Genomic DNA, 23,973 nt, shown 5'->3' on the forward strand with positions numbered 1-23,973 from the left:
ATCCACCTGCCTCTGCCTCCCAAGGGCTGGGGTTATAGGTGTGGCCACCACTTCCCAGCTAAAAGGTTTTTTTGGTTTTAACCAGCATGAAAGAGATGAGAGATAGTTCATTCGAGTAAAGGCACTAGCTGCACAGTCCTGACAGTTTGAGTTTGCTTTCCAGAACCCACAGAAAAACCACATGCAGTGGCCTGTGTCTGTAATCTCAGCGTTCCTGTGGTGAGATGAAGGCAGAGAATGGAATGGTCCCAAAGCTTGGGGACCAGCCAACCTCGAATAGTCAGCCAGCAGTAGAAACAAGAGGCCCTGCCTCACCAGGGTGTCGGGCAAGAGTGGACCCCTGACAACCGTCCTCTAATTTCCACTCATGTACCTATACTCACAAATGTATATATATATATATATATACACTTTAACATGCAGAGCTCTTACTTTCCAGAGTGGACTGGGTGCTGCTGGTGGAGTGGCTGATGTCCACAAGGCACTGGAGCTAGCCTGGCACTAACACCTGTGTGCTGAGCACATAGTGAGTTCCTTCCCCAGGGTCCTCACACTCAGGAGCAAATGTCTCTGAGCACCTGGCCTGTGCATAACAGCTCTCAGATGGCTGAGAAGGGCTGCCAGGTGGTCACCTCAGCTCATGACTTTGCAGTGAGTGTTTCAAGTTAGTAGGACACGGATCCGTCTATAGATGAGATCTTAGATTTAATCCCCAGCGCTGGAGCAGGGGATCGCTCGGGGAGGCTATATAACAATCTTTTAAAGATGTGTTTTATTAGTATTATTTTTGAGGCAGAGTCTCTGTAGTTCTGGCTGGCCTGAAACTCTCTAGGTAGACCAGGCTGGCACCAAACTCACAGAGATCCACCTGCCTCTGCTTCCTGCATGCCAGGATCGAGGGCAGCACCATTGTGTTTTATATTTGTTTCTTTGGGAGAGTGGGATGGATGTACACACCACAGAGGACCTGTGAGAGAATGAGTTACACCAGGGATCAAACTAAGGTCATTAGGTTTGGCAGCAAGCACCTTGACCCCATTAAACCATCTTGCCTACCCACAGTGTTGTGTTTTTTGTTTTGTTTTGTTTTGTTTTAAGCTCCTGCTATGTACCAGGCACCAGGGCTGGCTGGGGGAAAACCACCCTTCTCTACAGCTCAGACCTGGGCACTGGCTTCCACCGCCCTTCCTCGCTCCCCCACCCCCACCCCGAGGTGAGGGAAGAAAACATCTGTTCTCAGAGTCCACAGTGCAACGGGATGATCATTTCAATCCAATCTAGCAAACACCATATAGAAGCCGTACTCTGGTCCAGAAGTATAGTTCAGTGGTAGGGTACATGGTTGACATGTATGAAAACCTATGTTCTATCCCAAGCACTGTATCCAAAGGAAAATAGGGGCTGGAGAGATGGCTCAGCGGTAAAGAACACTGCCTGCTCTTCCAAAGGATCCGGCTTCAATTCCCAGCACCCATATGGCAGCTCACAACTGTAACTCCAAGATCTGACACCCTCACACAGACATACATGCAGGCAAAACACCAATGCACATACAATAAAAAATTTTTTTTTAATTTTTTAAAGGAAAATAATAAAGGAGCAGGTGTGGTGGTGAATGCCTGTAATCCCAGCACTTGCCAGGTGGAGGCAGGAGAATTACCACAAGTTCAAGTCCGGTCTGGGCTACATGGAGAGAAAAGACCATATTCTTGGACTTATAAATCAACAGAGCGTGTGGAGAAGTCAAGGGAATCTTAAGATCTTGTAACACTAGTCCAGGGTCTACAAGGCTAAGGACAAATTGGGGTGAGTTTCAAGGCGACGTGCCTTGGCTCTGACATTTGGGGAGCTTGAAGCCACCACGGTTTGGAGAACCAGGTGCCACGGGGCATGGCTAGCAGGTGAGACTAGAGGCGGGGGGGGGGGGGGATCAAATTGGTGTCTTGCAGCACCTCAACAGGCTCGTTACTAAACAGAAGCGAGGCCTGAAGGCGCTTGAGAGCCTGCAGCAAAGGTGTAAGCTTCGTGGACCAGCTTGTCACCAACACTGTAACAATCCATGAGTGCTACTCCAGGATAGGTCGGGTGGCCTCTTGACAACTACTATTACGATTTAAGGAGATTTGAGTATCTGAAGGAACCCAGAGGACCCACCCCTTACCTATCCAACCACACTGAAGAGGCTGAGAGAACATAGTGTCCAGCAGCTCACGGGTACTAAGTCTCCCTACCGGCTTGGGGCACGACCCATCCTCGCGCTGACACGGAGAGGGTGGCGCACTACCCGATGGCTGTCGAGGCAGCAGGACCAGCCCAGCTGGGCTCACTACCCAGTAGCTGTGTGTTAAGCCGATCCGCGCGACCCAAAGCAGCCCGGGCGCGGGGTCCGGGAGCCTGGACGGGTGGGTGAGGCGTAGTCCGGGTCTGTTCGGCCCAGAGGAGTGGCTCCTCCTCCAGCCCCCTCCGCCGCGGCGGCTCGGGGCTCGGGGCCGGCGCCGCTGGAGCCGCAGCCCTTTCCGGGGGGCGGGCCTGGCGGCTGCGGCGACACCCCAGCTCCTGCCCCGACAGGTGCGCGCAGCGCGCAGGAATGCAGCCCGCCTGACTCACCAGCGCCTCCTTCCTACCTGCGCCGCCCGTCCATAAAGCGCTGCTGGCTCCCGCCCGCCGCCGCCCGCCCTGCTGCCCCACCGGGCTCGCCCGCGCGCTCAGCTTGATCCAGTACACCCAGGCCCGAGGTAGTACCAACCAAGGTAGGTGCAGCTCCCACCGGGGCAGCCGTCCGAGGGCACGCCCCTGGCCCCGGTGCCCCGGGACGACAAGTCTGGCTAGGATAGTGAATACCCACTCCTGGCCGGGGCTTTTGTTTTCCTTCACTTCCCTGAAGGTTTGCAGGCCCTGGCTCCCTCTGCCCATGCTGCCAGGACAGGTGCCAGGCTTGCCAGAATGTGGGCAGGGGACAGCTGGGAGCAAGAGTGGTTGGGATCTAGGAGAAGGTTGGGGCCACCAGATGCCCCTGCTAGGGGAGGACATTGGGTAGGTGTGCATTAGGAGTTCGTAGAAGCCCGGGAGTTCTCCCGCCCCCTGGGTGTCTGTTTCCCCAGAGAGAACAACTACTTTGCAGCAAGCTCCCTCCTTGTTTGGCTTGACAGGACCCTCTGTGTGGTGACCTGGTGCATGGGGAGTCCCTGATTTTCCTCTTGGCTGGCCAGCAGCCTGCTCTCTTGCCAAAGCACGCTCCAGGCTCCTTTTTCCCAGGGAGCTTTCAAAATCTCACCCAGCACCTGCAAGCACTGCCGCCCCCCATACACTCCCTGCCCTGCACCATCCTTGGGGTAGCATTCTGGCTATCAGTGTGGCTTCCCAAGGGCAGGGACAAACCTCTTCCTTCTCTCCAGAGACTTGCCACACCCTGGGCACAGGTTTCAACCCAGGTGGCACATTTGTTTCTATCCTATCAGAACTAGAAGTGAAAATTGAGTCTCCTGTGGACGGGGCTGAGATTTCTGAGGACCCCAGAAAAGGAGTGTTTGTCTCCTCAGCCCTAATTTTGAATGGGCGACAGGGTAAGCAAGGAGCTGTTACAGCGTGCATTAAGGACTGCTGTCCTGTCTGCTAGGCCCAGCCTGCCGTGCCACATACTCCGATGGCATCCACAGTCCTAACTTTTATATGAAATCTTGTTGTTTCTATAGTCGGCAACTACTTTCAGAACTTTTTTTTTTCAGAACTTTTAAAATACAAGTTGGGTCAAAGAAAATACTTAAGTGCCTGCCTGGGCAGACATTATGTTTTGTGTGTGTGTATGTGTGTGTGTGTGTGTGTGTGTGTGTGTGTGTGTGTCTGTGTCTATGTCTATGTGTGTCTGTAGGTTCAGTGTGGAATCTTTGCTGTTCCCAAATCCCCACTAGACCTTCCCAATGCTGAGTGGGGGATTGGGGGACCCCCACAGCCTCTGGGGTCCTGTGCAGATGCCTTGTAATCCTATACCAACATGCTGGGTATGTGTTGCACTCCTGGTCATTTGTGACAGCTCTATGTGCTGGGCCTGTGAAAAGAGCTGGGTTTGTCTGTCCAGTGCCCACACCTGCCTAGGTAATGGTGCCCCAGGGAGGCCAAATCTGCAGCTTGCATTATGTAGCAACATGGGTGTGGCCCCTACGCCCAAGGCTGCAAGAAACTCATTTCTCCCAGGAGCCACCCCTCTGCTGATTCAGGGCTCCCTTTTAACCATTCCCTGTTAGGGTGGCTCAGCCTGTGGATATGCTGAGGCTGCTGTCTGTCACCCCTGGGCATGCCTTGGATGCAGGGGACAGTGCCTTTCTACTCTCTTTTCTGAGTGGAAGGCCTCAGCATCACAGACTCTGGGGCTGACCCTGCCCTACAACCTGGGGTGCTAAGGAAGGACCCAAAGAGGAGTGATAGTGGATATAGCCTTTCTGGGGCCCTGGGAGTTCTGGCCCTAGAAAAAGAGGCGTGGCCCTGACCTTCGCCCTCCTGTGTGCAGGCCTTGGTAGCTCTGGGGTAGCCTCTTTCTTTACAAGGCTTCAGGCTAGCCATCTTTTCAAAGACCTGGAAGGTTGCTGATGTGCTGGGATGGTTTAACAGTGCTCTAAAGGCCACCATCATGTGACACTGGGTGGCAGGAGCTTCTAAATGTTCCCTGGGCCCTTCCCCCAGGGTCCTAAAAACTCAACTCTGATGTAGGGAGAAGTTGAGGGGGAAGTAGGGTGTTTAGAAGCCACACCGATGAGCCAGCAGTGTATGTAAAACCCAGACAGTACCATTCCTGAGGCAGCACCTCTCTTTTGGTCCCACCACCCACACAAAGAACAAGATAAGTGGTACAGAGTGAACAGCAGGGACAGTCAGAGTTTCCTGTAGAGGAAACTTACCCACTGAGAGGCCGTGTCTCCGTCCACTGGGAACCGGCGGGCAAAGTCAGAATAAAAGCCTACCCTGCCTTTGCTGAGGCCAGCTCCAAGAGACCTGGTACTGAATCGTTCTCAGAGCCCAGAGTCCACAAAAGCCAGAGAGGTCTTCCTCGGGCAGAGCAGAGGTATCAGGGCGTGTGGTCACTGTATGGGGCAGCAAGAAAGGCCCAGTGGAGAAGAGAGGTATAAAAATCCTTGTCTCAGGGCTGGAGAGATGGCTCAGAGGTTAAGGGCACTGACTGATCCTCCAGAGGTCCTGAGTTCAATTCCCAGCAACCACATGGTGGCTCATAACCATCTATAATGAGATCTGGTGCCCTCTTCTGGCATGCAGGTGTACATGCAGGCAGAGCACTGTATACATGATAATAAATAAAGGATACATCTTTACCAAAAAAAAAAAAAACTCATCTTGGCCATTGACAAGCAGAACACCCCCGGTGGCCACCTAACTCATGACAGCCTCCATCTCTTTCCCGGTCCCAAGTCCCGGTCCCAAGAGCTGGGTTTATAGGCTTGATCCACCATGCCCAGCGTGAGCCTCCATTGCCACATTTACACCGCGATAGTCTCACCTGAGCAGTGAAACTCTGATAGGGATCGGGAGGCCCATGCTGCAGATCAGGGCTGTTGAGGCATCACGTGTCCACTGTTGTGGTTTTGCAGGAGGAGGAGGAAGATGGCAGGGCCATGGTCCAGCAGCCCCTGGGTGAAGCTGCTGCTGGTAACAGTGCTGAGTGTCGTCGGCCTCCCAGGAGATATGGGTGAGTCAGAGCATCTCTTCAGTCCCCTCTTGGCAGCTTATGACACGACTCTGCATAAGTCAGTCGGCCTCTCGGGCTGGAGAACCGGAGGATCCATGCCCTTCGCCTCTGCTAGTTGTAAGCCCTGCCTGGGATTGAAAGGAGGGGGCTGTGTAGGGAGATAAGGCACCCACTCAGAGACAGCATGCGGGCCTCAGCCATGGAGCTGAGGAGTGTCGGGGGAGCCTGGAGGGAGCCTGCAGTCATATCAACTGCTCTCTTGAGTGCCGCTAGTTGGGAAATGACTCCTAACAATTAAATGTTACCGGCCAGTGGAGGTCAAGTTCATCATAGTGAGGGTCATGGCGGGGATATTTACCCCGTAGAAATTGACAATCCTAGGGAGTTGAGGCTTCCCTCATCAAAACCACTACTAGCTGGGGCCGGGCATGGTGGTGCACGCCTTTGATCCCAATACTCGGGAGGCAGAGGCAGGTGCATCTCTGTGAGTTCGAGGCCAGCCTGGTCTACAGAGTGAGTTCCAGGACAGCCAAGGCTACACAGAGAAACCCCGTCTCGAAAAACCAAAAAAAAAAAAAAAAGACAAAACAAAACAAAAAAAACTACTAAACACTGACTGGAAAGCCTCGGCCTACAGTCCAAGAGAAGCCTCACTGTGTGCTGTGGTGCAGCTAGTAGGGCCTTATTGTGACTCTAACAAAACAGAACCAGGGGGAACCGCAATAACATTCACAGAAATTGAGGCCTCTCACGCCCTTTCTGAGAACCTGCTGTGTGCCCAGCCTCGTGTTAGGCTCATGATGAACAAGACAGTCATAGCCCCCTCACTAGAGGAGGCTCGGGGCACAGACCAGACCCCGGCAGCAGTCTAGGAAGCACAAACCATAGTGAGGAGGGACTGTCAGGAGATGGTGGGTGTGGCTCGTCACAGGAGTCTGGACAGATGCGAGCTTTTGTAGAGCCAAACAATGACAGCCAGCCTTCCGACACTGAAACATGGTGTCACCTACAAAGTTCATGCTAGGGAACTATGCAATCAGGCTACCAAAAAGAATCTCATGGCATGCTATATAAGTCTACAATTGTGTATTGGTCTGCATTGACAGCTATGTTTAGTCACAGGGGCCCCAGGGATACAGGCTGGACGCACCTGGGAAGGATTGAGTGGCAAGGGTGGTCTGTCCATCCCAACAAAGCCCAGGCTTCCATCTTTGCCTTTCTATTCCACCCTCTTGACTTGAGAAAACAGTTCCAGGTTTGAGACCTGGGCCTGCTCATTCCTAGCTCTGTCCTCCTCCTCTCCAAATTTGGGGGAGAGAGTTCACACTTCTCCAGGGGTGGGGGGTGGGGGAGGGTTGAGGGTGCAGCTGGGAAGGGTGCGGCCCTCCTTCACGTGCCCTCTGCTCACCAGCCAACCGCTGCAAGAAGGCTCAAGTGAAGAGCTGTACCGAGTGCATCCGCGTGGACAAGAGCTGTGCCTACTGCACAGATGAGGTGAGAGACTGCCACTAGGCTTTCTGGGCCAGCCTCGGCTACCATCCCCCACCATCCCCCACGACACACCTCTGGGTCTGGCCAACTTGCCTCTCGCCACCGCCCTCAGTTTAACCCAAAGGCAGGTGGGTATGTGAGAAGAGGCAAGGGGTCAGGAGAACCAGGAGGGAACAACCCGGGGTTGGGACAGCCAGGGGTTGGCCATTCCCTGCCCTGAGCCCGTCTGCTTCTGACCAGCTGTTCAAGGAGCGGCGCTGCAACACCCAGGCGGAGCTTCTGGCTGCAGGCTGCCGGGCAGAGACCGTGCTGGTCATGGAGAGCAGCCTTGACGTCACAAAGGTGCCTGGAGTCGGGGCAGGGCTGGCAGAGGGAAGGCTGGGCTCTCCAGGACTAAGACTGGTTATAAGGACCGTGGCGCCCCGTGGCAGGCCTGGGATGCCCCTCTCAGGTCTCCAGAGTGACCTTATGATAAACTGTTCCACTCCCTTGGACACAGAACATGCAGATTGACACCGCCCTGCATCGCAGCCAGGTGTCTCCCCAAGGCCTGCAGGTCCGGCTGCGACCAGGCGAGGAGCGCAGCTTTGTGTTCAAGGTATTTGAGCCGCTGGAGAGCCCTGTGGATCTGTACATCCTCATGGACTTCTCCAACTCCATGTCTGACGATCTGGACAACCTCAAGCAGATGGGGCAGAACCTGGGTATGGCTCCAGTATGGGGAGGGGGGAGGGAAGGGAGGCTCACCCAGCTAGTCAGGGGGCCAAGACGCAGCGCAGCTACACACACCCCTTGAGAAAGGGCAAAACATCTGAGCCACGCCCCCATATGCACATACATCTCAAAAAGCCCCCAGGGAGCTCAGAGGGAGATTCTGGCCAGACCCTGCTCACTATCTGAGAATTCACAGGAGGCCCAAGAATGGCAGGCAGCTGAGCCAGCTGGCGCTGACAAAGAGGGAACCCCCCTGCCTCAAGGCCGTGGGTATGTCAGTTCTGCAGACTAAACTGAGTGCAGCGCCCACCTGCCCCACTAATTTCTAAGTGCATAAATCTAAGTCCCCTCCCCGGCCTGCACATCTGAACAAAAGGGGCTGGAGAGATGGCTCCATAGTTAAGAACACTGGCCGCTCCTCCAGAAGACCTGGGTTCAATTCCCAGTACCAAGACAGCAGCTCACAACCGTCTCTAACTCCAATTCCAGAGGATGTGATCCCTCTTTAGGTCACCATGGATACGAAGGATGCTCATGGTGCACAGGCATATATGTAGGCAAGATACCTGAGTACATAAACTTTTTAAAAATTTAGATGGAACAAGAGCTATGCGTACATATGCAGTGTTTACAGGAGGTCGCCTTTGCCAGCTTCCTCCTTCCTGAAGCAGCACAGGGTCCCCCATGGGAATGCTGGGACTCAGCTCTCTTTCTTTTTTCCTGGTGTTCAGCCAAGATCCTGCGCCAGCTCACCAGCGACTACACTATTGGCTTTGGAAAGTTCGTGGACAAAGTCAGTGTCCCTCAAACGGACATGAGGCCTGAGAAGTGAGTGGCTGAGTAGGTCTGGGGGGGGGTCAGGAGGTCGGGGGGCAGGGGGCAGGCTCCTGGCTGTGTGCTCCACCTCCTCTCAGACTGGCACTTAGAATTCTCCGCTGCCCGGAATGAGTCGTGCACACCGGAGCACGTGGGGCCTGACCCTTCCCGGACACTATTTCCACCTCCGCTCAGGCTGAAGGAACCCTGGCCCAACAGCGACGCCCCGTTCTCCTTCAAGAACGTCATCAGCTTGACAGAGAATGTGGAAGAATTCTGGGACAAACTGCAGGGAGAGAGGATCTCAGGCAACCTGGATGCTCCTGAAGGGGGCTTCGATGCCATCCTGCAGACGGCTGTGTGCACGGTGAGTGCCCGGAGGGACCCTGCCAGCCTACGCCAGGGCTGCAGCTTCCTGGGAGGGACATAAACTACTGCAGACCTGTTCCACCACCAGTTAGGCTCAGAACCCCTTCAAGGGGTCCCCCAAAGGCCTGGACCCCGTTCCTTAAGATCATCAGACATTCCAGCCGCTCAATACTAATCCTAGTGTTGACCTGCTGGGAGTCAAGGTCTGTACCTACATAGTCACGCCTGGGTTTCGTTTTTTGGGTTTTTTTTTTGGTGAGGATTTTTACAAAAGATTTATTTATTATTATGTGTATAGTGTTCTGCTTGTGTGTACACCTGCTTGGGTGTACACCATCACATTCCAGATGGTTGTGAGCCACCATGTGGTTGCTGGGAATTCAACTCAGGATCTTTGGAAGAGCAGGCGGTGCTCTTAACCACTGAGCCATCTCTCCAGCCCTGTTTCTTTTTTTTTGTTGTTGTTGTTTTTGTTTTTCGAGACAGAGTCTCTCTGTGTAGCCTTGGCTGTCCTGGACTCACTTTGTAGACCAGGCTGGCCTCGAACTCACAGCGATCCACCTGCCTCTGCCTCCCGAGTGCTGGGATTAAAGGCGTGCGCCACCACGCCCGGCCTCTATTTCATTTTTTATATTGGCCAGCGAGACAGACTTGGGTCTAGTAGTTCTGTAATGTTCGGGGCCCTGTCATTAGCCTGCCAGGCCATCTCCTAGATCTACAAGCTGCTCAATCTCCAGCTGTGCAGGCACTTAACTATTTACTTATTTATGTGCAGACAGACCACAGTATGGAGGTATGTACACAGAGGTCAGAGGACAACTTTTAGGAGTCAGTTTTCTCTTTCCCCCAGGCCTGGGAGTAAAGCTCACGTTAATCAGGCTTGAAGACAAGTACTACGCCTACATCAATTTTTTTTCTACTTTGAAAATAGCCTATCTATACTGCACAGAAGTTAGAAAACAAAGGACAAAGCCAGGTGCCGTGGCCTGTAATCCCAGCACTAGGGAGACAGACAGAGGCAGGTAGATCTCTGTGAGTTCAAGGCCAGTTCCAGGATAGCCAGGGCTATTACACAGAGAGACCTTGTCTCAGAAAAAGCAAAAACCAAAAAACTCTCAATTTTAGCCAGGTGGTGGTGGCACACACTGAATCCAAGCAGGCAGGAAGCAGAGACAGATTGATCTCTATAAATTCGAGGCCAGCCTGGTCTACAAAGCAAGTCCAGGACAGCCAAGGCCACACAGAGAAACCCTGTCTCGAAAAACAAAAACAAAAAAAAAAAACTAAAACAGGCTGGGCATTATGACATACACCTGGTCTACAGAGTGAGTTCCAGGCAGCAGGAGCTATATAGTAACGCCCTGTCTCATAAACAAAGCAAATTAAGCCAGGTGTGGTGGCACACGCCTTTAATCCCAGCACTTGGGAGGCAGAGACAGGCGGATCGCTGTGAGTTCGAGGCCAGCCTGGCCTACAAAGTGAGTCCAGGACAGCCAAGGCTATACAGAGAGACCCTGTCTCAAAAAACCAAGAAAAAAAGTAAACAAAGCAAATTAAACAAACAGACAAATAAGAACAATGGGCTGGAGAGATGGCTCAGCAGTTAAGAGAATGCACTGCTTTCCCAAAGGACCCAGGTTCAATTCCCAGCCCCAACATGGTGGCTTGCAACTGTAACTCAAATTATTAGGAACCCATCTCACTCTTCTGGCTTCCACAAACACTATGCATGCATGTGGTATCCAGACAGGCAGACATGCAGGCAAAAAGTCCATATACATGACATTAAACTTTTTTTTATTAAATAAATGTATAAAATAATGGGCTAGAGAGATTGCTCAACAGTTATGAGCTGCTCTTCCAGGGGACCAAAGTTTGACTCCTAACACCTATAACCAACTCAAACTGCATGTAACCCCAGCTAGGGGGATCTGACACCTTTTTTCGGTCTCAGACATCTATATACATGAGGCATACAAGAAACGTGAGTACACACATATACAAATAAAACAAAACTTTTTTTTTAAAAAATCACCCAAGCCAGGTATGGCGGTGCATGCCTTTTAATTCCAGCATCTGAGAGGCAGAGGCAGGAGGATCTCTGTGAGTTTGAGGCCAGCCTGATCCATGTAGTGAGTTTTAGGACGACTAGGGATACATAGAGAGACACTGTCTCACATAAATAAATAAATCCTTCCAAATAGTGCTAGATGGAGTGGTCTATGCCTATGTCCGGCACTCAAGACGTTAAGGCAGAAAGATTGCAAGTTTGAGGTCAGCCTGGACTGGGGGCAAGGCCTTGTCTCAGAAACAAAAATACCCTATGTATTTTGCAAATTATTTGCCATACGCTGCTGTCTTAGCCAGTGTTCTATTGCTATGAAGCAACACCATGGTCACAGTAAGTCTTAGGAAAGAAAGCATGTCACTGGGGCTGACTTACAGTGTGGAAGGGTTAGTCCATTATCATTAATGCGGGAAGGATGGTGGCCTGCAGGCAGACATGGGGCCGGTCCTGTATGATTCCACATCCAGAGACAGCAGGGAGAGAGAGAGAGAGAGACACTAGACCTGCCTTAAGCTTCCAAAATCCCAAAACTTCCAACAGGGCCACACCTCCTAATCCTTCTCAACTAGTGCCGTTCCCTCATGACCAAATATTCGACTATGTGAGCCTGTGGGGCTTTTCCTCTTCAGACCACTGTAGCTGCCCTACCTCGTGCAGCCTGCCCACGTCACTTCACATGCGCTGTGAGCATTTTCCTATGCATCTAAACTATCCTTGCCATGTGGCTGAGGGCTTGGGGTCAGGCGGAGCTGTCCCGGTTTTCCCTGTGGTCATTCACTGTGCTGCCATGACTGGCTTCAGCCCAGCCCCCTGCTGGAAGCCACTCCCCCTTTTCCTGGCCGATAAAGGAGAGTAGGTCTTCAGCAAGCTGCCTGCTTAGTGCGCGCGCCTCCCCTTGCCTTCCAGAGGGACATCGGCTGGAGGGCTGACAGCACCCACCTGCTGGTGTTCTCCACCGAGTCTGCCTTCCACTATGAGTCCGACGGTGCCAACGTGCTGGCCGGCATCATGAACCGCAACGACGAGAAGTGCCACCTGGATGCCACGGGCACCTACACCCAGTACAAGACGCAGGACTACCCGTCTGTGCCCACACTGGTGCGCCTGCTCGCCAAACACAACATTATCCCCATCTTCGCCGTCACCAACTACTCTTACAGCTACTATGAGGTGTGAGGCCTGGGGCCCCTGGACACTCGCGGACAGCGCGGGGATGGGGGGCGGGGGATGCGGGGGGGGGGAGCGGGGGGACGACGGAGCTCCTCAGACTTTCTCCCTTCACTCTTTCCCCCTCATGGCCTCCTCCCTTCCCAAAGTCCTAGGACGGGGGCTCTGGTGGGAAAGCGTCTTGCCGGTGCCCTAACTGAACCCTCCAAGCAGATGAGAGGGCAGGTTCCAGAACTTATTAGCAGGCTCGGTGCCTGGTTTTACCTTGTGCATCATAAGAACTAAGGAAGATGAGCTGGGCGTGGTGGCAGACGCCTTTAATCCCAGCACTCGGGAGGCAGAGGCAGGCGGATCGCTGTGAGTTCGAGGCCAGCCTGGTCTACAAAGTGAGTCCAGGATGGCCAAGGCTACACAGAGAAACCCTGTCTTGAAAAACCAATGATGATGATGATGATATTATTATTATTATTATTATTATTATTATTATTATTATTATTATTATTATTATTATTAAATTTTTAAAAGAACTAAGGAAGATACAAAATGAAGAAGCTTAATCCAAGGTCGGTATTATCTCCTGCAGAAGCTCCATAAATATTTCCCCGTCTCCTCTCTGGGAGTGCTGCAAGAGGACTCGTCCAACATTGTGGAGCTGCTGGAGGAGGCCTTCTATGTGAGCAGTGCAGGCTGCAGAGGCCGAGCCCCTCTGGGACAGGGAAGGTGGAAGGAGAGAGGGCGAGAGGTTGGAACTCTGGGCTAGGCCAGTGGGGCAGGGTCCCTGGCCACCCCTAGGAGCCTGAGGTATCTACTTGACAATGGCCCAGGCTCCTGCATGGTCATCACGTGCACACTCACATCCGTCGTCCATTCACGTGAGAGGTGAAGAACAGTCAGGCCAGGCCGAGGTGGGCGAGCCCAGCCTCCACACGGACCACTGATCATTTCTTCTCCTTCAGCGGATTCGCTCCAACCTGGATATCCGGGCTCTGGACAGCCCACGAGGCCTGAGGACAGAAGTCACCTCTGATACCCTCCAGAAGACAGAGACTGGCTCCTTCCACATCAAGCGGGGGGAAGTGGTATGCTCCTGTGGACACAGCGGAATGGGAGGTTAGGCGTAGCCTCCGAAAGGAGTGACATCTTCTAACAAGGGACACACGTGGGCGCTGGCATTCAAATCTCTGGCAGCAACCTCTTGGATGAGCTTGGCGCATTCCTCAGCTTGCCCACAGCCCTGTCGGTATAGTGGGGTGAATAGGAGTGTGTGGCATTAAGCATTGCTAGGATGCACAGGCTAATGAGCCAGAACCCACAGCCCTAAGCAAGGGCAATCGGGGAAGTAAGGATTAGGAATTAGGACATAGATCCATCCCAGAAGCCCAAGGGGCAAGGGCAAGGGCACCTCTGAGCATCCCAGCAACATCTGCCATGGCTGACAGTGGGATCCGTGCAGGGCACATACAATGTGCAGCTACGGGCAGTGGAGGACATAGATGGGACACACGTGTGCCAGCTGGCAGAAGAAGACCAAAGGGGCAACATCCATCTAAAACCCTCCTTCTCTGACGGCCTCCGGATGGATGTTAGCGTCATCTGTGACGTGTGCGCCTGTGAGCTGGTAAGATTCAGCCTGCTGTGAGGCTGAGGGAGGACCCTGGGTAAACGAGATGGAGCCTCCTGTGGACACATGTCCCTGAAGGCTACTCCCCAGTCACAGAGAGCAGCAGAAATACCCAATGGCAAAACCAGGCATAATAGAAAAGCCTTTAACGCAAGCATTTAGGAGGTTGGAAAAAGAAAATCTCAAGTTTGAGGGCAGTTTGGGCTGTATAGATAGTGGAGGTGCAGCCGGGTGTGGTGGCGCACACCTTTAATCCCAGCACTTGGGAGGCAGAGGCAGACGGATCGCTGTGAGTTCGAGGCCAGCCTGGACTACAAAGCGAGTCTAGGACAGCCAAGACTACACAGAGAAACCCTGTCTCGAAAAACAAAAAAACAACAACAACAACAACAAAAAAGTGGAGGTGCAGAGGCAGGCAGATCTCTGAGTTCAAAGCCAGCCTGGACTACAGAGAAAGTTCCAGATTGGCCAGGGCTACACAGAGAAACCCTGTGTAGAAAAAAACAGAAGAGAAAAAGAAAAAGGAAGAGTTCCACACCAGCCTCAGCTGCAAACTGAGACTGTGTCCCCTACCCGTCCCCTCCCCAAATGTGCCTAGTGGCCCCGTCTCTTCCTCCCATGCACACACCATGGTCTTGTTCCAGCAAAAGGAAGTACAGTCCGTTCGCTGCCACTACAGAGGCGACTTCATGTGTGGACACTGTGTGTGCAACGAGGGCTGGTGAGTGGGGAAGGGAGCCTACTCTGTTCAGCCCCAGGCAGTCCTTGTATATACTCAGCTGGGGAGTACAAGGAGAAAGGGCTGGAGGAGGGGGGCACTCAATTGTTGGGTGAATCCAGTTCAAACTGCTTAGGATGGTCCCTGTTAACCGAATCTGACGTCGTCTCTTTTGGGCTTGTCTTATTTTCTTTGTTTGTTTAGTTGATTGGTTGGGTGGTTGGTGGCTTTTTGGTTTTTGTTTTTGTTTTTTAAGATTTATTTATTATGTATACAGTGCTCTGCCTGCATGTACACCTGCAGGCCAAAAGAGGGTGTCAGATTACGTTATAGATGGTTGTGAGCCACCATGTGGTTGCTGGGAATTGAACTCAGGACCTCTGGAAGAGCAGCCAGTGCTCTTAACCTCTGAACCATCTCTCCGGGCCCCTTGGTTTTGTTTTTGTTTTTTTGTACTGGATTATTGCCATCATTGAGATAAGGTCTTACTGTGTAGGACAGACTGGCTTCAAACTCAGTCCTGTCTCAGACTCCCAGGTCCTGAGACTATAAGCCTTTGCCACCAGGCCTGTCTCTGATTTCCAACTCCTTCTCCTCTTCTTCACATTTGTTACAATGGTACAAAGGTGACTGACATTATCCTAGCCCAGGCTACACTGTTACCAGCTCAAGTGCTGTAAATGTGATTCCACTTACACTGAGGCACATCCATTGTGGACATGTGGGCTGTTTCTCAGTGTCTCTCTGCTGAGACTGAGACAACATGGCTGCAAGGGGCGGGACTAGACATCGAGGGCGGGTGTAACCTGCTTTTTTTTGTTTTGTTTTTGTTTTTGAGACAGGGTTTCTCTGTGTTATCTTGGCTGTCCTGGACTTGCTTTGTAGACCAGGCTGGCCTCAAACTCATAGTGATCTGCCTGCCTCTGCCTCCCAAGGGTTGGGGCTTTTTATTTCTTTGGGTTTTTTGTTTGTTTGTTTGTTTGTTTTTGTTTTTGGTTTTTCGAGACAGGGTCTCTCTGTGTTAGCATTGGCTGTCCTGGACTCACTTTGTAGACCAGGCTGGCCTCGAACTCACAGTGATCCACCTGCCTCTGCCTCCCGGCTTTTTATTTCTTACCTTTCCCACCACACACAGACAGATTGCCTAATGGGAAATGGGTTTAGTAGCAGATATGATGTCTCAAATCTAATCCCAGCTCTCGGGAGGCAGGGGCAGATGGATCTCTGAGATGTTGAGGATAGTCTGGTATATATATCAAATTGCAGGCCAGCTGGGCCTATAGAGTGAGATGCTGTGTCAGAAAGAAAATTAAAAAAAAAATGTAGCTTATTGGTGAGGGCTGGTAAAGGTGTTTAAAGCTTTGAAACACTTGCTGGCTGCAGTGCTCCATGCACGGACCACTTGGTTAGTTGGGGAACTGAGGCAGGAGGATTCCTCAAGCCCAGAAGTTTGGAGCCTGAGCAATACAGTGAGACCTTAAAGAGACAGCAAACCCACTTAAGCCCGGTGCGGTGGTGCCTGCTCGTGAAGCCAGCACCCAGGAGGCAGAGGGACGATCTGGATCAAACCAGCCTAGTCTTAGCTCCAAGTCAGCCAGGACCTCCTAGAAAGACTCTGTTTCACAACAAAAAAAAAAACAGAAAGCAAGCAAAATCTCCCCGAGACACTGAGCAAGTCTGTCATGACTTGAGACATGAACACTGAAGGCGGATAGTTAGTGAGTGGATAACAGGACCCTGAGGTTTGGCTTTCAGCTGAGCCACTGTGTCTGCATGACTTGGACACACCTCCACCCTTTCAGAGCCTCGGTTTTGTGGTCTGCAAAATAGGAACATAAAAGTCCCAGGCTTCCTCCCAGGCTGTGCAGAAGTGACCTACGAGTTCCTCCCTTAGGAGTGGCAAGACCTGTAACTGCTCCACTGGCTCTCTGAGCGACACTCAGCCCTGCCTGCGTGAGGGTGAAGACAAACCGTGCTCAGGCCATGGCGAATGCCAGTGTGGACGCTGCGTGTGCTACGGTGAAGGCCGCTACGAGGGTCACTTCTGCGAGTATGACAATTTCCAGTGTCCCCGAACCTCTGGATTCCTGTGCAATGGTGAGCTCAGCAGCCTTGACCAGCCCTGAAGGCAGGGAGGGTACTTGGTAGAGGCAGAACCCCTCCCCCCAGTTCAAGTTCAGCCACAGCCTCGACCTCCCTAAAATGTCAGTGATCAAGGTCCCTGACAGCCACAAAGCACTATTCCCACTCCCCTAGGCTGTCTCTGGCAACTCAGATCCCCACTCCATCTCAAGACAGAGACAGTCCCATTCAATCCCCAAAGATTGACAGGAACAGGAGAGAACAATCTGTTTTTTCTCCAAAGATGCAAAATTTCTAGTGGTGGCCACAAATTTATGTCTCCTCCAAATTTCCACTGTATTTTGCCAAGGCTCTGACTGCATAGTCTGGCAAAAGCTGAGATTATATAGGCCTGCCTTTAAAGGTGGCACAATTCAAGCAAGGCAGTGCACAGAAGTTGATAGTTAAGACAGAGAAGAATAAATTAAAATCCAATCATTAAAAATTTATTAAGGGGGCTGGAGAGATGGCTCAGTGGTTAAGAGCACTGCCTGCTCTCCCAAAGGACCCGGGTTCAATTCCCAGTACCCACATGGCAGCTCAGAACTATCTGTAACTCCAAGATCTGACACCCCTACACCAAAGCACATAAATTAAAATTTAAATAAAATGTATTTTTAAAAAACATTTATTAAGTTCCCACTGTGTGTTAGTCACTGGGTGTCATTTCTTGCTTTTCTATACCTTCCTTTATCCTTATTGTGTGCATGTGTCATAGTATAAAGTTGGGGGTCAGAGGACAATTTTCAGGAGTCAGTTCTCTCCCTCCACCATGTTGGTGCTAGATGCCAGGTTGTCAGGCATGACACACTGAGCCATCTTTCGGGTCCCTCCTTCCTCCGTCTGGTTTTTCTCTGCTGTTTCTTCTCTTCAGCTGTCCTTTCCAGAGGGGTGGAGAAGTGAAAGGGCAAGCCAGCTGTATCTGGAGAAGGGCAGACAGTTAGTAGAGGTGGGAGTGTGAGCGAGGAAGGGAGGACGATGCTCGGGGAGTGTGGAGTGACCAGTGCACATGCGGCGTGCCTGGGGGGCGCAGCAAGGCATCCCAGGCTGCTTCCCTTGGCTTCTGTTTGCACGTTTGCCCTGCTCCACTCACTAGTGAAACCTAATCATTTATTGGTAGGTTCTCCATCTATAGATGCCTTGTCGCGCCGTTTTTGTGGCTTTAGTAAGACATTTCTTGATTGATTGGGGGGTGGGAGAATGCAGCTACAGCACAGGTGTGTGAGCTGGCTCCGTGTGGGTTCTGTCGACCGATCTCAGACCATCACGCTTGTGCGACAAGCACCTTTTCCCTCAGAGCCCCCTCCCCGGCCCCGGCAGTTTGATTTATTTATGCGCAGGAATGAATCTGTGTTTGGGATGGTCACTTTGCCTTCAGTAGAAGGCAGGACAGAGGAGGGGAGAAGATCCAGAAAATGGAGGGGCAGCTTCTACCACAGAGCTCCCAGAGAGGCCCGCCCTAGCGGGTGGCCATCTTGAATTGCACACATATATGAACGGAGTGTTCTAATCTCACTTTTCTTTACAGACCGGGGACGCTGCTCCATGGGAGAGTGTGTGTGTGAGCCCGGTTGGACAGGCAGAAGCTGCGACTGTCCCCTCAGCAATGCCACCTGCATCGATAGCAATGGGGTAGGCCTGGGCCTGGGGCATGTGCTGTGGGCAGCAGAGGGAGACCCTGGTCAATACCACCCAGACTCTACGAGAAGGAAGGGAAAGGCGGGCAGGCCGGCAGGCAGCTCTGCCGGCTCACTGCTCACTCCTCCTGCACCAGGGCATCTGCAATGGACGAGGCCACTGTGAGTGTGGCCGCTGTCACTGCACCCAGCAGTCGCTCTACACGGACACCACGTGTGAGATTAACTACTCTGCGGTAAGGCAGGGGTGGCTGGGGTGTGGGCAGGAGAGGCTGGCTGAGGCAAAGGGAGTTGGGGGCCACCCAGCATGGCGTCTGTCTATTCTCCTCTCCCCACTCAGATACGCCTGGGCCTCTGTGAGGACCTACGCTCCTGCGTGCAGTGCCAGGCCTGGGGCACCGGGGAGAAGAAAGGGCGCGCATGCAAGGAGTGCAGCTTCAAAGTCAAGATGGTGGACGAGCTTAAGAAAGGTAGGTGCACTGGCAAGGTATCCCACGTTGTCAAAGCCGACACTCGGGAGACAGCAGCAGGTGGAAACCTCTCTATGCAGTGAATTCCAGGACAGCCAGGGCAACATGGTGAGACCCTGTGTCCCAGTGAAAGGAAGAGAGGAAAGATGGGGAGGCAGGCAGGCAGGGAGGGAGGGGGGAACAAAGGAAGGAAGAGGGAGGAGGGTGTAAGAGGTCTGAGAGGGAGACCCCATGGCAGAAGAGGGTCAGTCATTTTCTCTTCTGGGGAAAAGGCTTGAGCTCTGACTTGAGGTCACTTGTGAGAGGAGCTGTGAGATGCTTGAGGGCCTCGGCAGGGGACGCTGACACAGCGCTGGAGCAAGAGGCACAGGACCCTGGTGGCGGGCACACAGTGAAGCAGAGAACAGAGAGTCTAGGGAACTGGGAATGAGGTGTCAGATGAAAGATGGGGTGTGCCCACAGCAGAGTTGGGGGGGGCACCCAGGCAGGCCATGTCATTGGACTATGGGATGTTATTTGCCTCTTTCTAAGTCAGCTCTCCTGGCTAGACACTGCACTCATGATGGCGAGCAGTTGGGGCGGGGGGGGGGGGGGGGGGGGAGGGGGAGGCGGGATGGATTTTCCAGCTAGGCTGTCACTGGTGTCAGCCCTGGGCAGGGTCATTCTGGTGACGTCTGTGGTCAGGGGACTTACACTCTTCCCCAGACCCTGTGATAGAGGCCACAGAGGAGGCAATACTTCCCCAGGCCCTGGGGTGCCCTGAGTGGAGGGCTGGGGTCAGGGTGCCATGCTAACGGTCTGTGGGTCCAGCGGAAGAGGTGGTGGAGTACTGCTCGTTCCGGGACGAGGACGATGACTGCACTTACAGCTACACCGTGGAGGGCGAAGGCAGCCCCGGGCCCAACAGCACCGTGCTGGTCCACAGGAAGAAAGGTACGCTGGCAGATGGCGAAGCCTGCGGCCCCCGGCAGCGGGGCGGGCACGGCTGCGGCCCCCGGCAGCCGGGTGGGCACGGTTCTGGCACCCGGCAGCCGATTGGGCACGGGCACTGCCTCCTTTCTCCTCTCGCCCTGCAGACTGCCCTCCGGGCTCATTCTGGTGGCTCATCCCCCTGCTCCTCTTCCTCCTGTTGCTCCTGGCGCTGCTTCTGCTACTCTGTTGGAAATACTGCGCCTGCTGCAAGGTAAGTCCCCGGCCCAGGCTGGACAGATGGACGAACAATCTATAGGAGGTGCGAAGTGGCCATGACAAGGCAGACCCACATCCGCCTAGCTCTACTGCCTCGTACTTGCCATGGAATCAGCCCCCTGTGAGCAAGGGAGGCAGGAGCTGGCGGTCTGGCTGGGGCAACTGAATAGATGTGCATAGGACAGGGACGCACAGCATGGGGTGCTGGGTTATAGGGGCCGAGGCCACACACTGTTTTAACCCTTGGCAGTGCGGGATGCGCGTATGATGTACAGAAAGGGGTCCTATGATCAAATACATCTGAGAAATATTTATTTCTCGGAGACTTTGATTTATTCGTTTGCATAGCGAACCACTGTAACTCAGTTGATGGTGGTCTTGCTTAGTAAGTATGAAGCCCTGGATTCAACCTCCAGCATTCCATAAAACGAGGGCATAGCTATGTGTGGTGGCGCACGCCTTTAATCCCAGCAGTCAGGAGGCAGAGGCAGGTGGATCTTGGTGAGTTTGAGGCCAGCCTGTTCTACATATTGAGATCCAAGCCGTCCAAGGCTATATAATAAGAGCTTTTCTCAAACAAACAAATACCACCAAAGGAGAAAGAAAATGATATATGCCTGTCATTGGGGATATAGAGGGAGGAAGGTCCAGTCCAAGGATGACAATTGTCCTTAGCAAGTTTGAGGGCAGCCTGGGTTACATGAGACCTGAGCATGGTGGCCCCCACTTTTCTCAGAACTCAGGAAGCAAAGGCAAGCCTGGTCTACCTAGTAAGTATGAGGCAAGCCGTGACTACATAATGAAACCCTGCCTCAAAATAAATTAAGTGGGGCTGGAGAGATGGCTCAGAGGTCAAGAGCATTGTCTGTTCTTCCAAAGGTCCTGAGTTCGATTCCCAGCAACCACAAAGTGGCTCACAGCCACTTTATAATGAGATCTGGTCCCCTCTTTCTGGCGTTCAGGCACACATGTGGTACAGAATACTGTATCAATAATAAATAAATAGCCTGGCATGGTGGCGCACGCCTTTAATCCCAGCACTCGGGAGGCAGAGGCAGGTGGATCGCTGTGAGTTCGAGGCCAGCCTGGTCTACAAAGCAAGTCTAGGACAGCCAAGGCTACACAGAGAAACTCTATCTCGAAAAACCAATAAATAAATAAATAAGTAAATAAATAAATCTTTAAAGTAAGTACATAAATAATTGTAAAAATTAAAATAAGTAGGAGATCTGGTAAGATGGCTCCGCAGGTGAAAGCACCAGCTGCCGCAGCTGATAAGCTAACTTTGATTCCTGGGACTCACATGGTAGAAAGACAAGAATCAACTCCTACAAGTTGTCCTTTGACCTCCAGATGTGGTAACTGATGTAATTGAAAAGAACATTGTGTGTGTGTGTGTGTGTGTGTGTGTGTGTGTGTGTGTGTGTGTGTGTTTCAAGTCAGGGTTTCTCTTTCTCTCAACTGCTCTGGCTGTCCTGGAACTCACTTTCTAGACCAGGCTGGCCTCGAACTCACAGAGATCTGCCTGCCTCTGCCTGGGATTAAAGGGGTGTGCACCACCACGTCCGGGAAGAAAAGGATATTTTTAAAGAGAAGGAAGGGTGAGGGGACTAGGGCCTGGGAAGATATTGCAGTAGGGTCAGAGCAGTTGTTTTATAAGAATGAGGACCTGAGTTTAAATCCTTACACCTTGTAACTCCAGTGCAGAGACGGGGGCGCTGGGGGCATTGCTGGCCACCAGCCTATCTCTGGGTTCAATGAGAGACCCTGCGTCAAAGGAATAATGTGGAAAATGGCAGAGCAGGGTACCTCGTGTCCTCCTCGCCTCCTGTATTCATGTGGGCTTGGGTCTGTGCGTGTGTGGGCCTGTGCGTGTGCGTGTGTGCTTCTAGTGAGAAGGTTAGAAGTGGAAAGGCCTATCTAGCCTGGGACAACCATCTTAACCTCACCTCCAACTCTTATCTCCTAGGCCTGCCTGGGGCTTCTTCCTTGCTGCAACCAAGGTATGGGCCAGGCACAAGTGTGGGCAGTGGGTATCTGACTGCTTTTTCTTCAGGCTGGAGAGATGTGTGGGTGGAGCCAGGAGCAGAAAGAGTGGGAGGCCCTGGGTTCTACCTGACGGTTGTGGCTGTGAGGGCCTAGGGAGGGGTTGGTACTGAGGACCCTTCCCCACAGGTCACATGGTGGGCTTTAAGGAAGATCACTATATGCTTCGGGAAAATCTGATGGCCTCCGACCACCTGGACACGCCCATGCTACGCAGTGGGAACCTTAAGGGACGAGACACGGTCCGCTGGAAGATCACCAATAATGTGCAGAGGCCCGGCTTTGCCACCCACGCCGCCAGCACCAGCCCCTCGGAGCTTGGTAAGGGCCAGTGCCGGGTGCTGCCCCTCTTGGCAGTACCCTTAGGGTTTCTGTCCCTCACCCTGTTTTCTTTGAGTGTTGGGTGCAGGCCCAGGACTCAGTCCCTTTCTGTCCCATCCTAATGGCACCCAGACTCTCAGGCCTGAATGTCCCTGGCACACTGAGAACAGCCAGCCAGCTGTCCTCAGCCTTAGGCTGGTCTGCGGAGGTCCCACTCTGCAGTGCCTTCTGTACAGGAGGCTGACGATGACCATATACTTCCCACCCAGTACCCTACGGGCTGTCCCTGCGCCTTGGCCGCCTCTGCACTGAGAACCTCATGAGGCCCGGTACCCGAGAGTGTGACCAGCTTCGCCAGGAGGTGGAGGAAAATGTGAGGACCAGAAAACAGCTGAACGTGGGGGGGGGGTGGAGGGGGGGTGGAGGGGGGGGCTGAGATGTGGGTGCAATGGCAGCCTGTGGGAGAGCTGAGGACTGCAGCTTCATAACCTTGACTTTTCTAGGCAGGAGGGAGAGGGGCTTTCTGGAGGTGAGCCTTGCCATGGGGAAATCTTGGGTGGCGGCAGAGGCTGGGGTTTCAGGATTCGTCCCTCAGGCACATGACAGCCAACCTTGAGAGGTCCTCTCTCTCTGCACTATTCTCAACTGTCTTGCCTTGCCTGACAGCTGAACGAGGTGTACAGACAGGTCAACGGTGCACACAAGGTCCAGCACACGAAGTTCCGGTGAGTCCCAGGGAGCCCCAGGCCAGTTGGGTGGGCGGTGAGGGGGGGAGATGGGGGAGGGGAGATTGGGGGGGGGAGTGCCATCAGGCAGCCGGGATTCCCAGGTTTGGATGGGAGCTGTTTATTTAAGCTCCCAAGGGGGTTGTGCCCCACTACAAAACACGTGTGGCTCATAGCCCCTCCCTTGTCCCCACAGACAGCAGCCCAATGCTGGGAAAAAGTGAGTTGAAGAACACAAGGTGGGATAGCGCAACCTCCCTCCCCTCTACCCTGACTGCAGGCACCTACCCACCCTCTCCCGTCCTGTGACCATGCCATATGAGGGGAAGGCCCTAAGTCTACCATTGCCTAGGATCCTTATTCCTTCCCTTCCTGGGCCACATTTACTATAATTCAGGCCCTCAACTACAACAGAACAAAACACAGACCAGCCCCAACCCCACCAGCTCACCTTCCTATGCCCCCCCCCCCCCCCCCCCCCCGTCTCCTGGGGTCACAGACTCTCATGCTGAGCCTCAGGAGCAGGCAGGCTACAAAACAGACAGGCCAGCAGGTTATGTGGCTGCTGCCCTACTGGGGAGGGTGGGGTGTGGGAGAAGGGCCCTACACTGGGACGGAACTGGGATGGGCCACAGGCCTCCAGGCACTGGCCAGCACCTCTGAGTGCTCACAATGGAGTCAGGGTGCCTGGCAATTTAAGGCAACGCTCTTCTGGGAGGTTATGTTCCCGGCCTGAGGCTGCCTAGCTGTCAAAGTCCAGAACCAGAATGTGAACCCAGGCAGCCCGCCCTGGGGCTCTCTGCTGT

At 53.1% G+C, this 23,973-nt stretch overlaps 1 protein-coding gene across 4 annotated transcripts in view; it reads left to right on the forward strand.

Annotated features, from left to right (window-relative positions):
• Window positions 1-2,387: 2,387 nt before the first annotated feature.
• The window catches only part of ITGB4 (integrin subunit beta 4), a 37,501-nt gene continuing 15,915 nt past the window's right edge, over window positions 2,388-23,973 (forward strand). Inside the window, exons 1-23 of one of the 4 annotated variants that reach the window (XM_084748157.1) lie at window positions 2,388-2,750; window positions 5,598-5,695; window positions 7,107-7,189; window positions 7,427-7,528; window positions 7,686-7,890; window positions 8,632-8,728; window positions 8,912-9,083; window positions 12,060-12,323; window positions 12,904-12,993; window positions 13,277-13,399; window positions 13,774-13,938; window positions 14,586-14,662; window positions 16,554-16,756; window positions 18,309-18,412; window positions 18,555-18,653; window positions 18,758-18,887; window positions 19,698-19,820; window positions 19,964-20,070; window positions 22,045-22,078; window positions 22,251-22,442; window positions 22,712-22,815; window positions 23,109-23,167; window positions 23,364-23,387. In XM_084748157.1, the coding sequence (XP_084604283.1) occupies window positions 5,611-5,695; window positions 7,107-7,189; window positions 7,427-7,528; window positions 7,686-7,890; window positions 8,632-8,728; window positions 8,912-9,083; window positions 12,060-12,323; window positions 12,904-12,993; window positions 13,277-13,399; window positions 13,774-13,938; window positions 14,586-14,662; window positions 16,554-16,756; window positions 18,309-18,412; window positions 18,555-18,653; window positions 18,758-18,887; window positions 19,698-19,820; window positions 19,964-20,070; window positions 22,045-22,078; window positions 22,251-22,442; window positions 22,712-22,815; window positions 23,109-23,167; window positions 23,364-23,387 (2,642 nt within the window). In that variant the 5' untranslated portion in view covers window positions 2,388-2,750; window positions 5,598-5,610. The remainder of the gene's footprint in view (window positions 2,751-5,597; window positions 5,696-7,106; window positions 7,190-7,426; window positions 7,529-7,685; window positions 7,891-8,631; window positions 8,729-8,911; window positions 9,084-12,059; window positions 12,324-12,903; window positions 12,994-13,276; window positions 13,400-13,773; window positions 13,939-14,585; window positions 14,663-16,553; window positions 16,757-18,308; window positions 18,413-18,554; window positions 18,654-18,757; window positions 18,888-19,697; window positions 19,821-19,963; window positions 20,071-22,044; window positions 22,079-22,250; window positions 22,443-22,711; window positions 22,816-23,108; window positions 23,168-23,363; window positions 23,388-23,973) is intronic. The other 3 variants (XM_084748158.1, XM_084748159.1, XM_084748160.1) reach the window with 3 other exon arrangements.

The sequence above is a fragment of the Acomys minous genome (genome assembly GCF_964271855.1).
Source record: "Acomys minous genome assembly, chromosome: 12".
Classification (NCBI taxonomy): Eukaryota; Metazoa; Chordata; class Mammalia; order Rodentia; family Muridae; genus Acomys; species Acomys minous.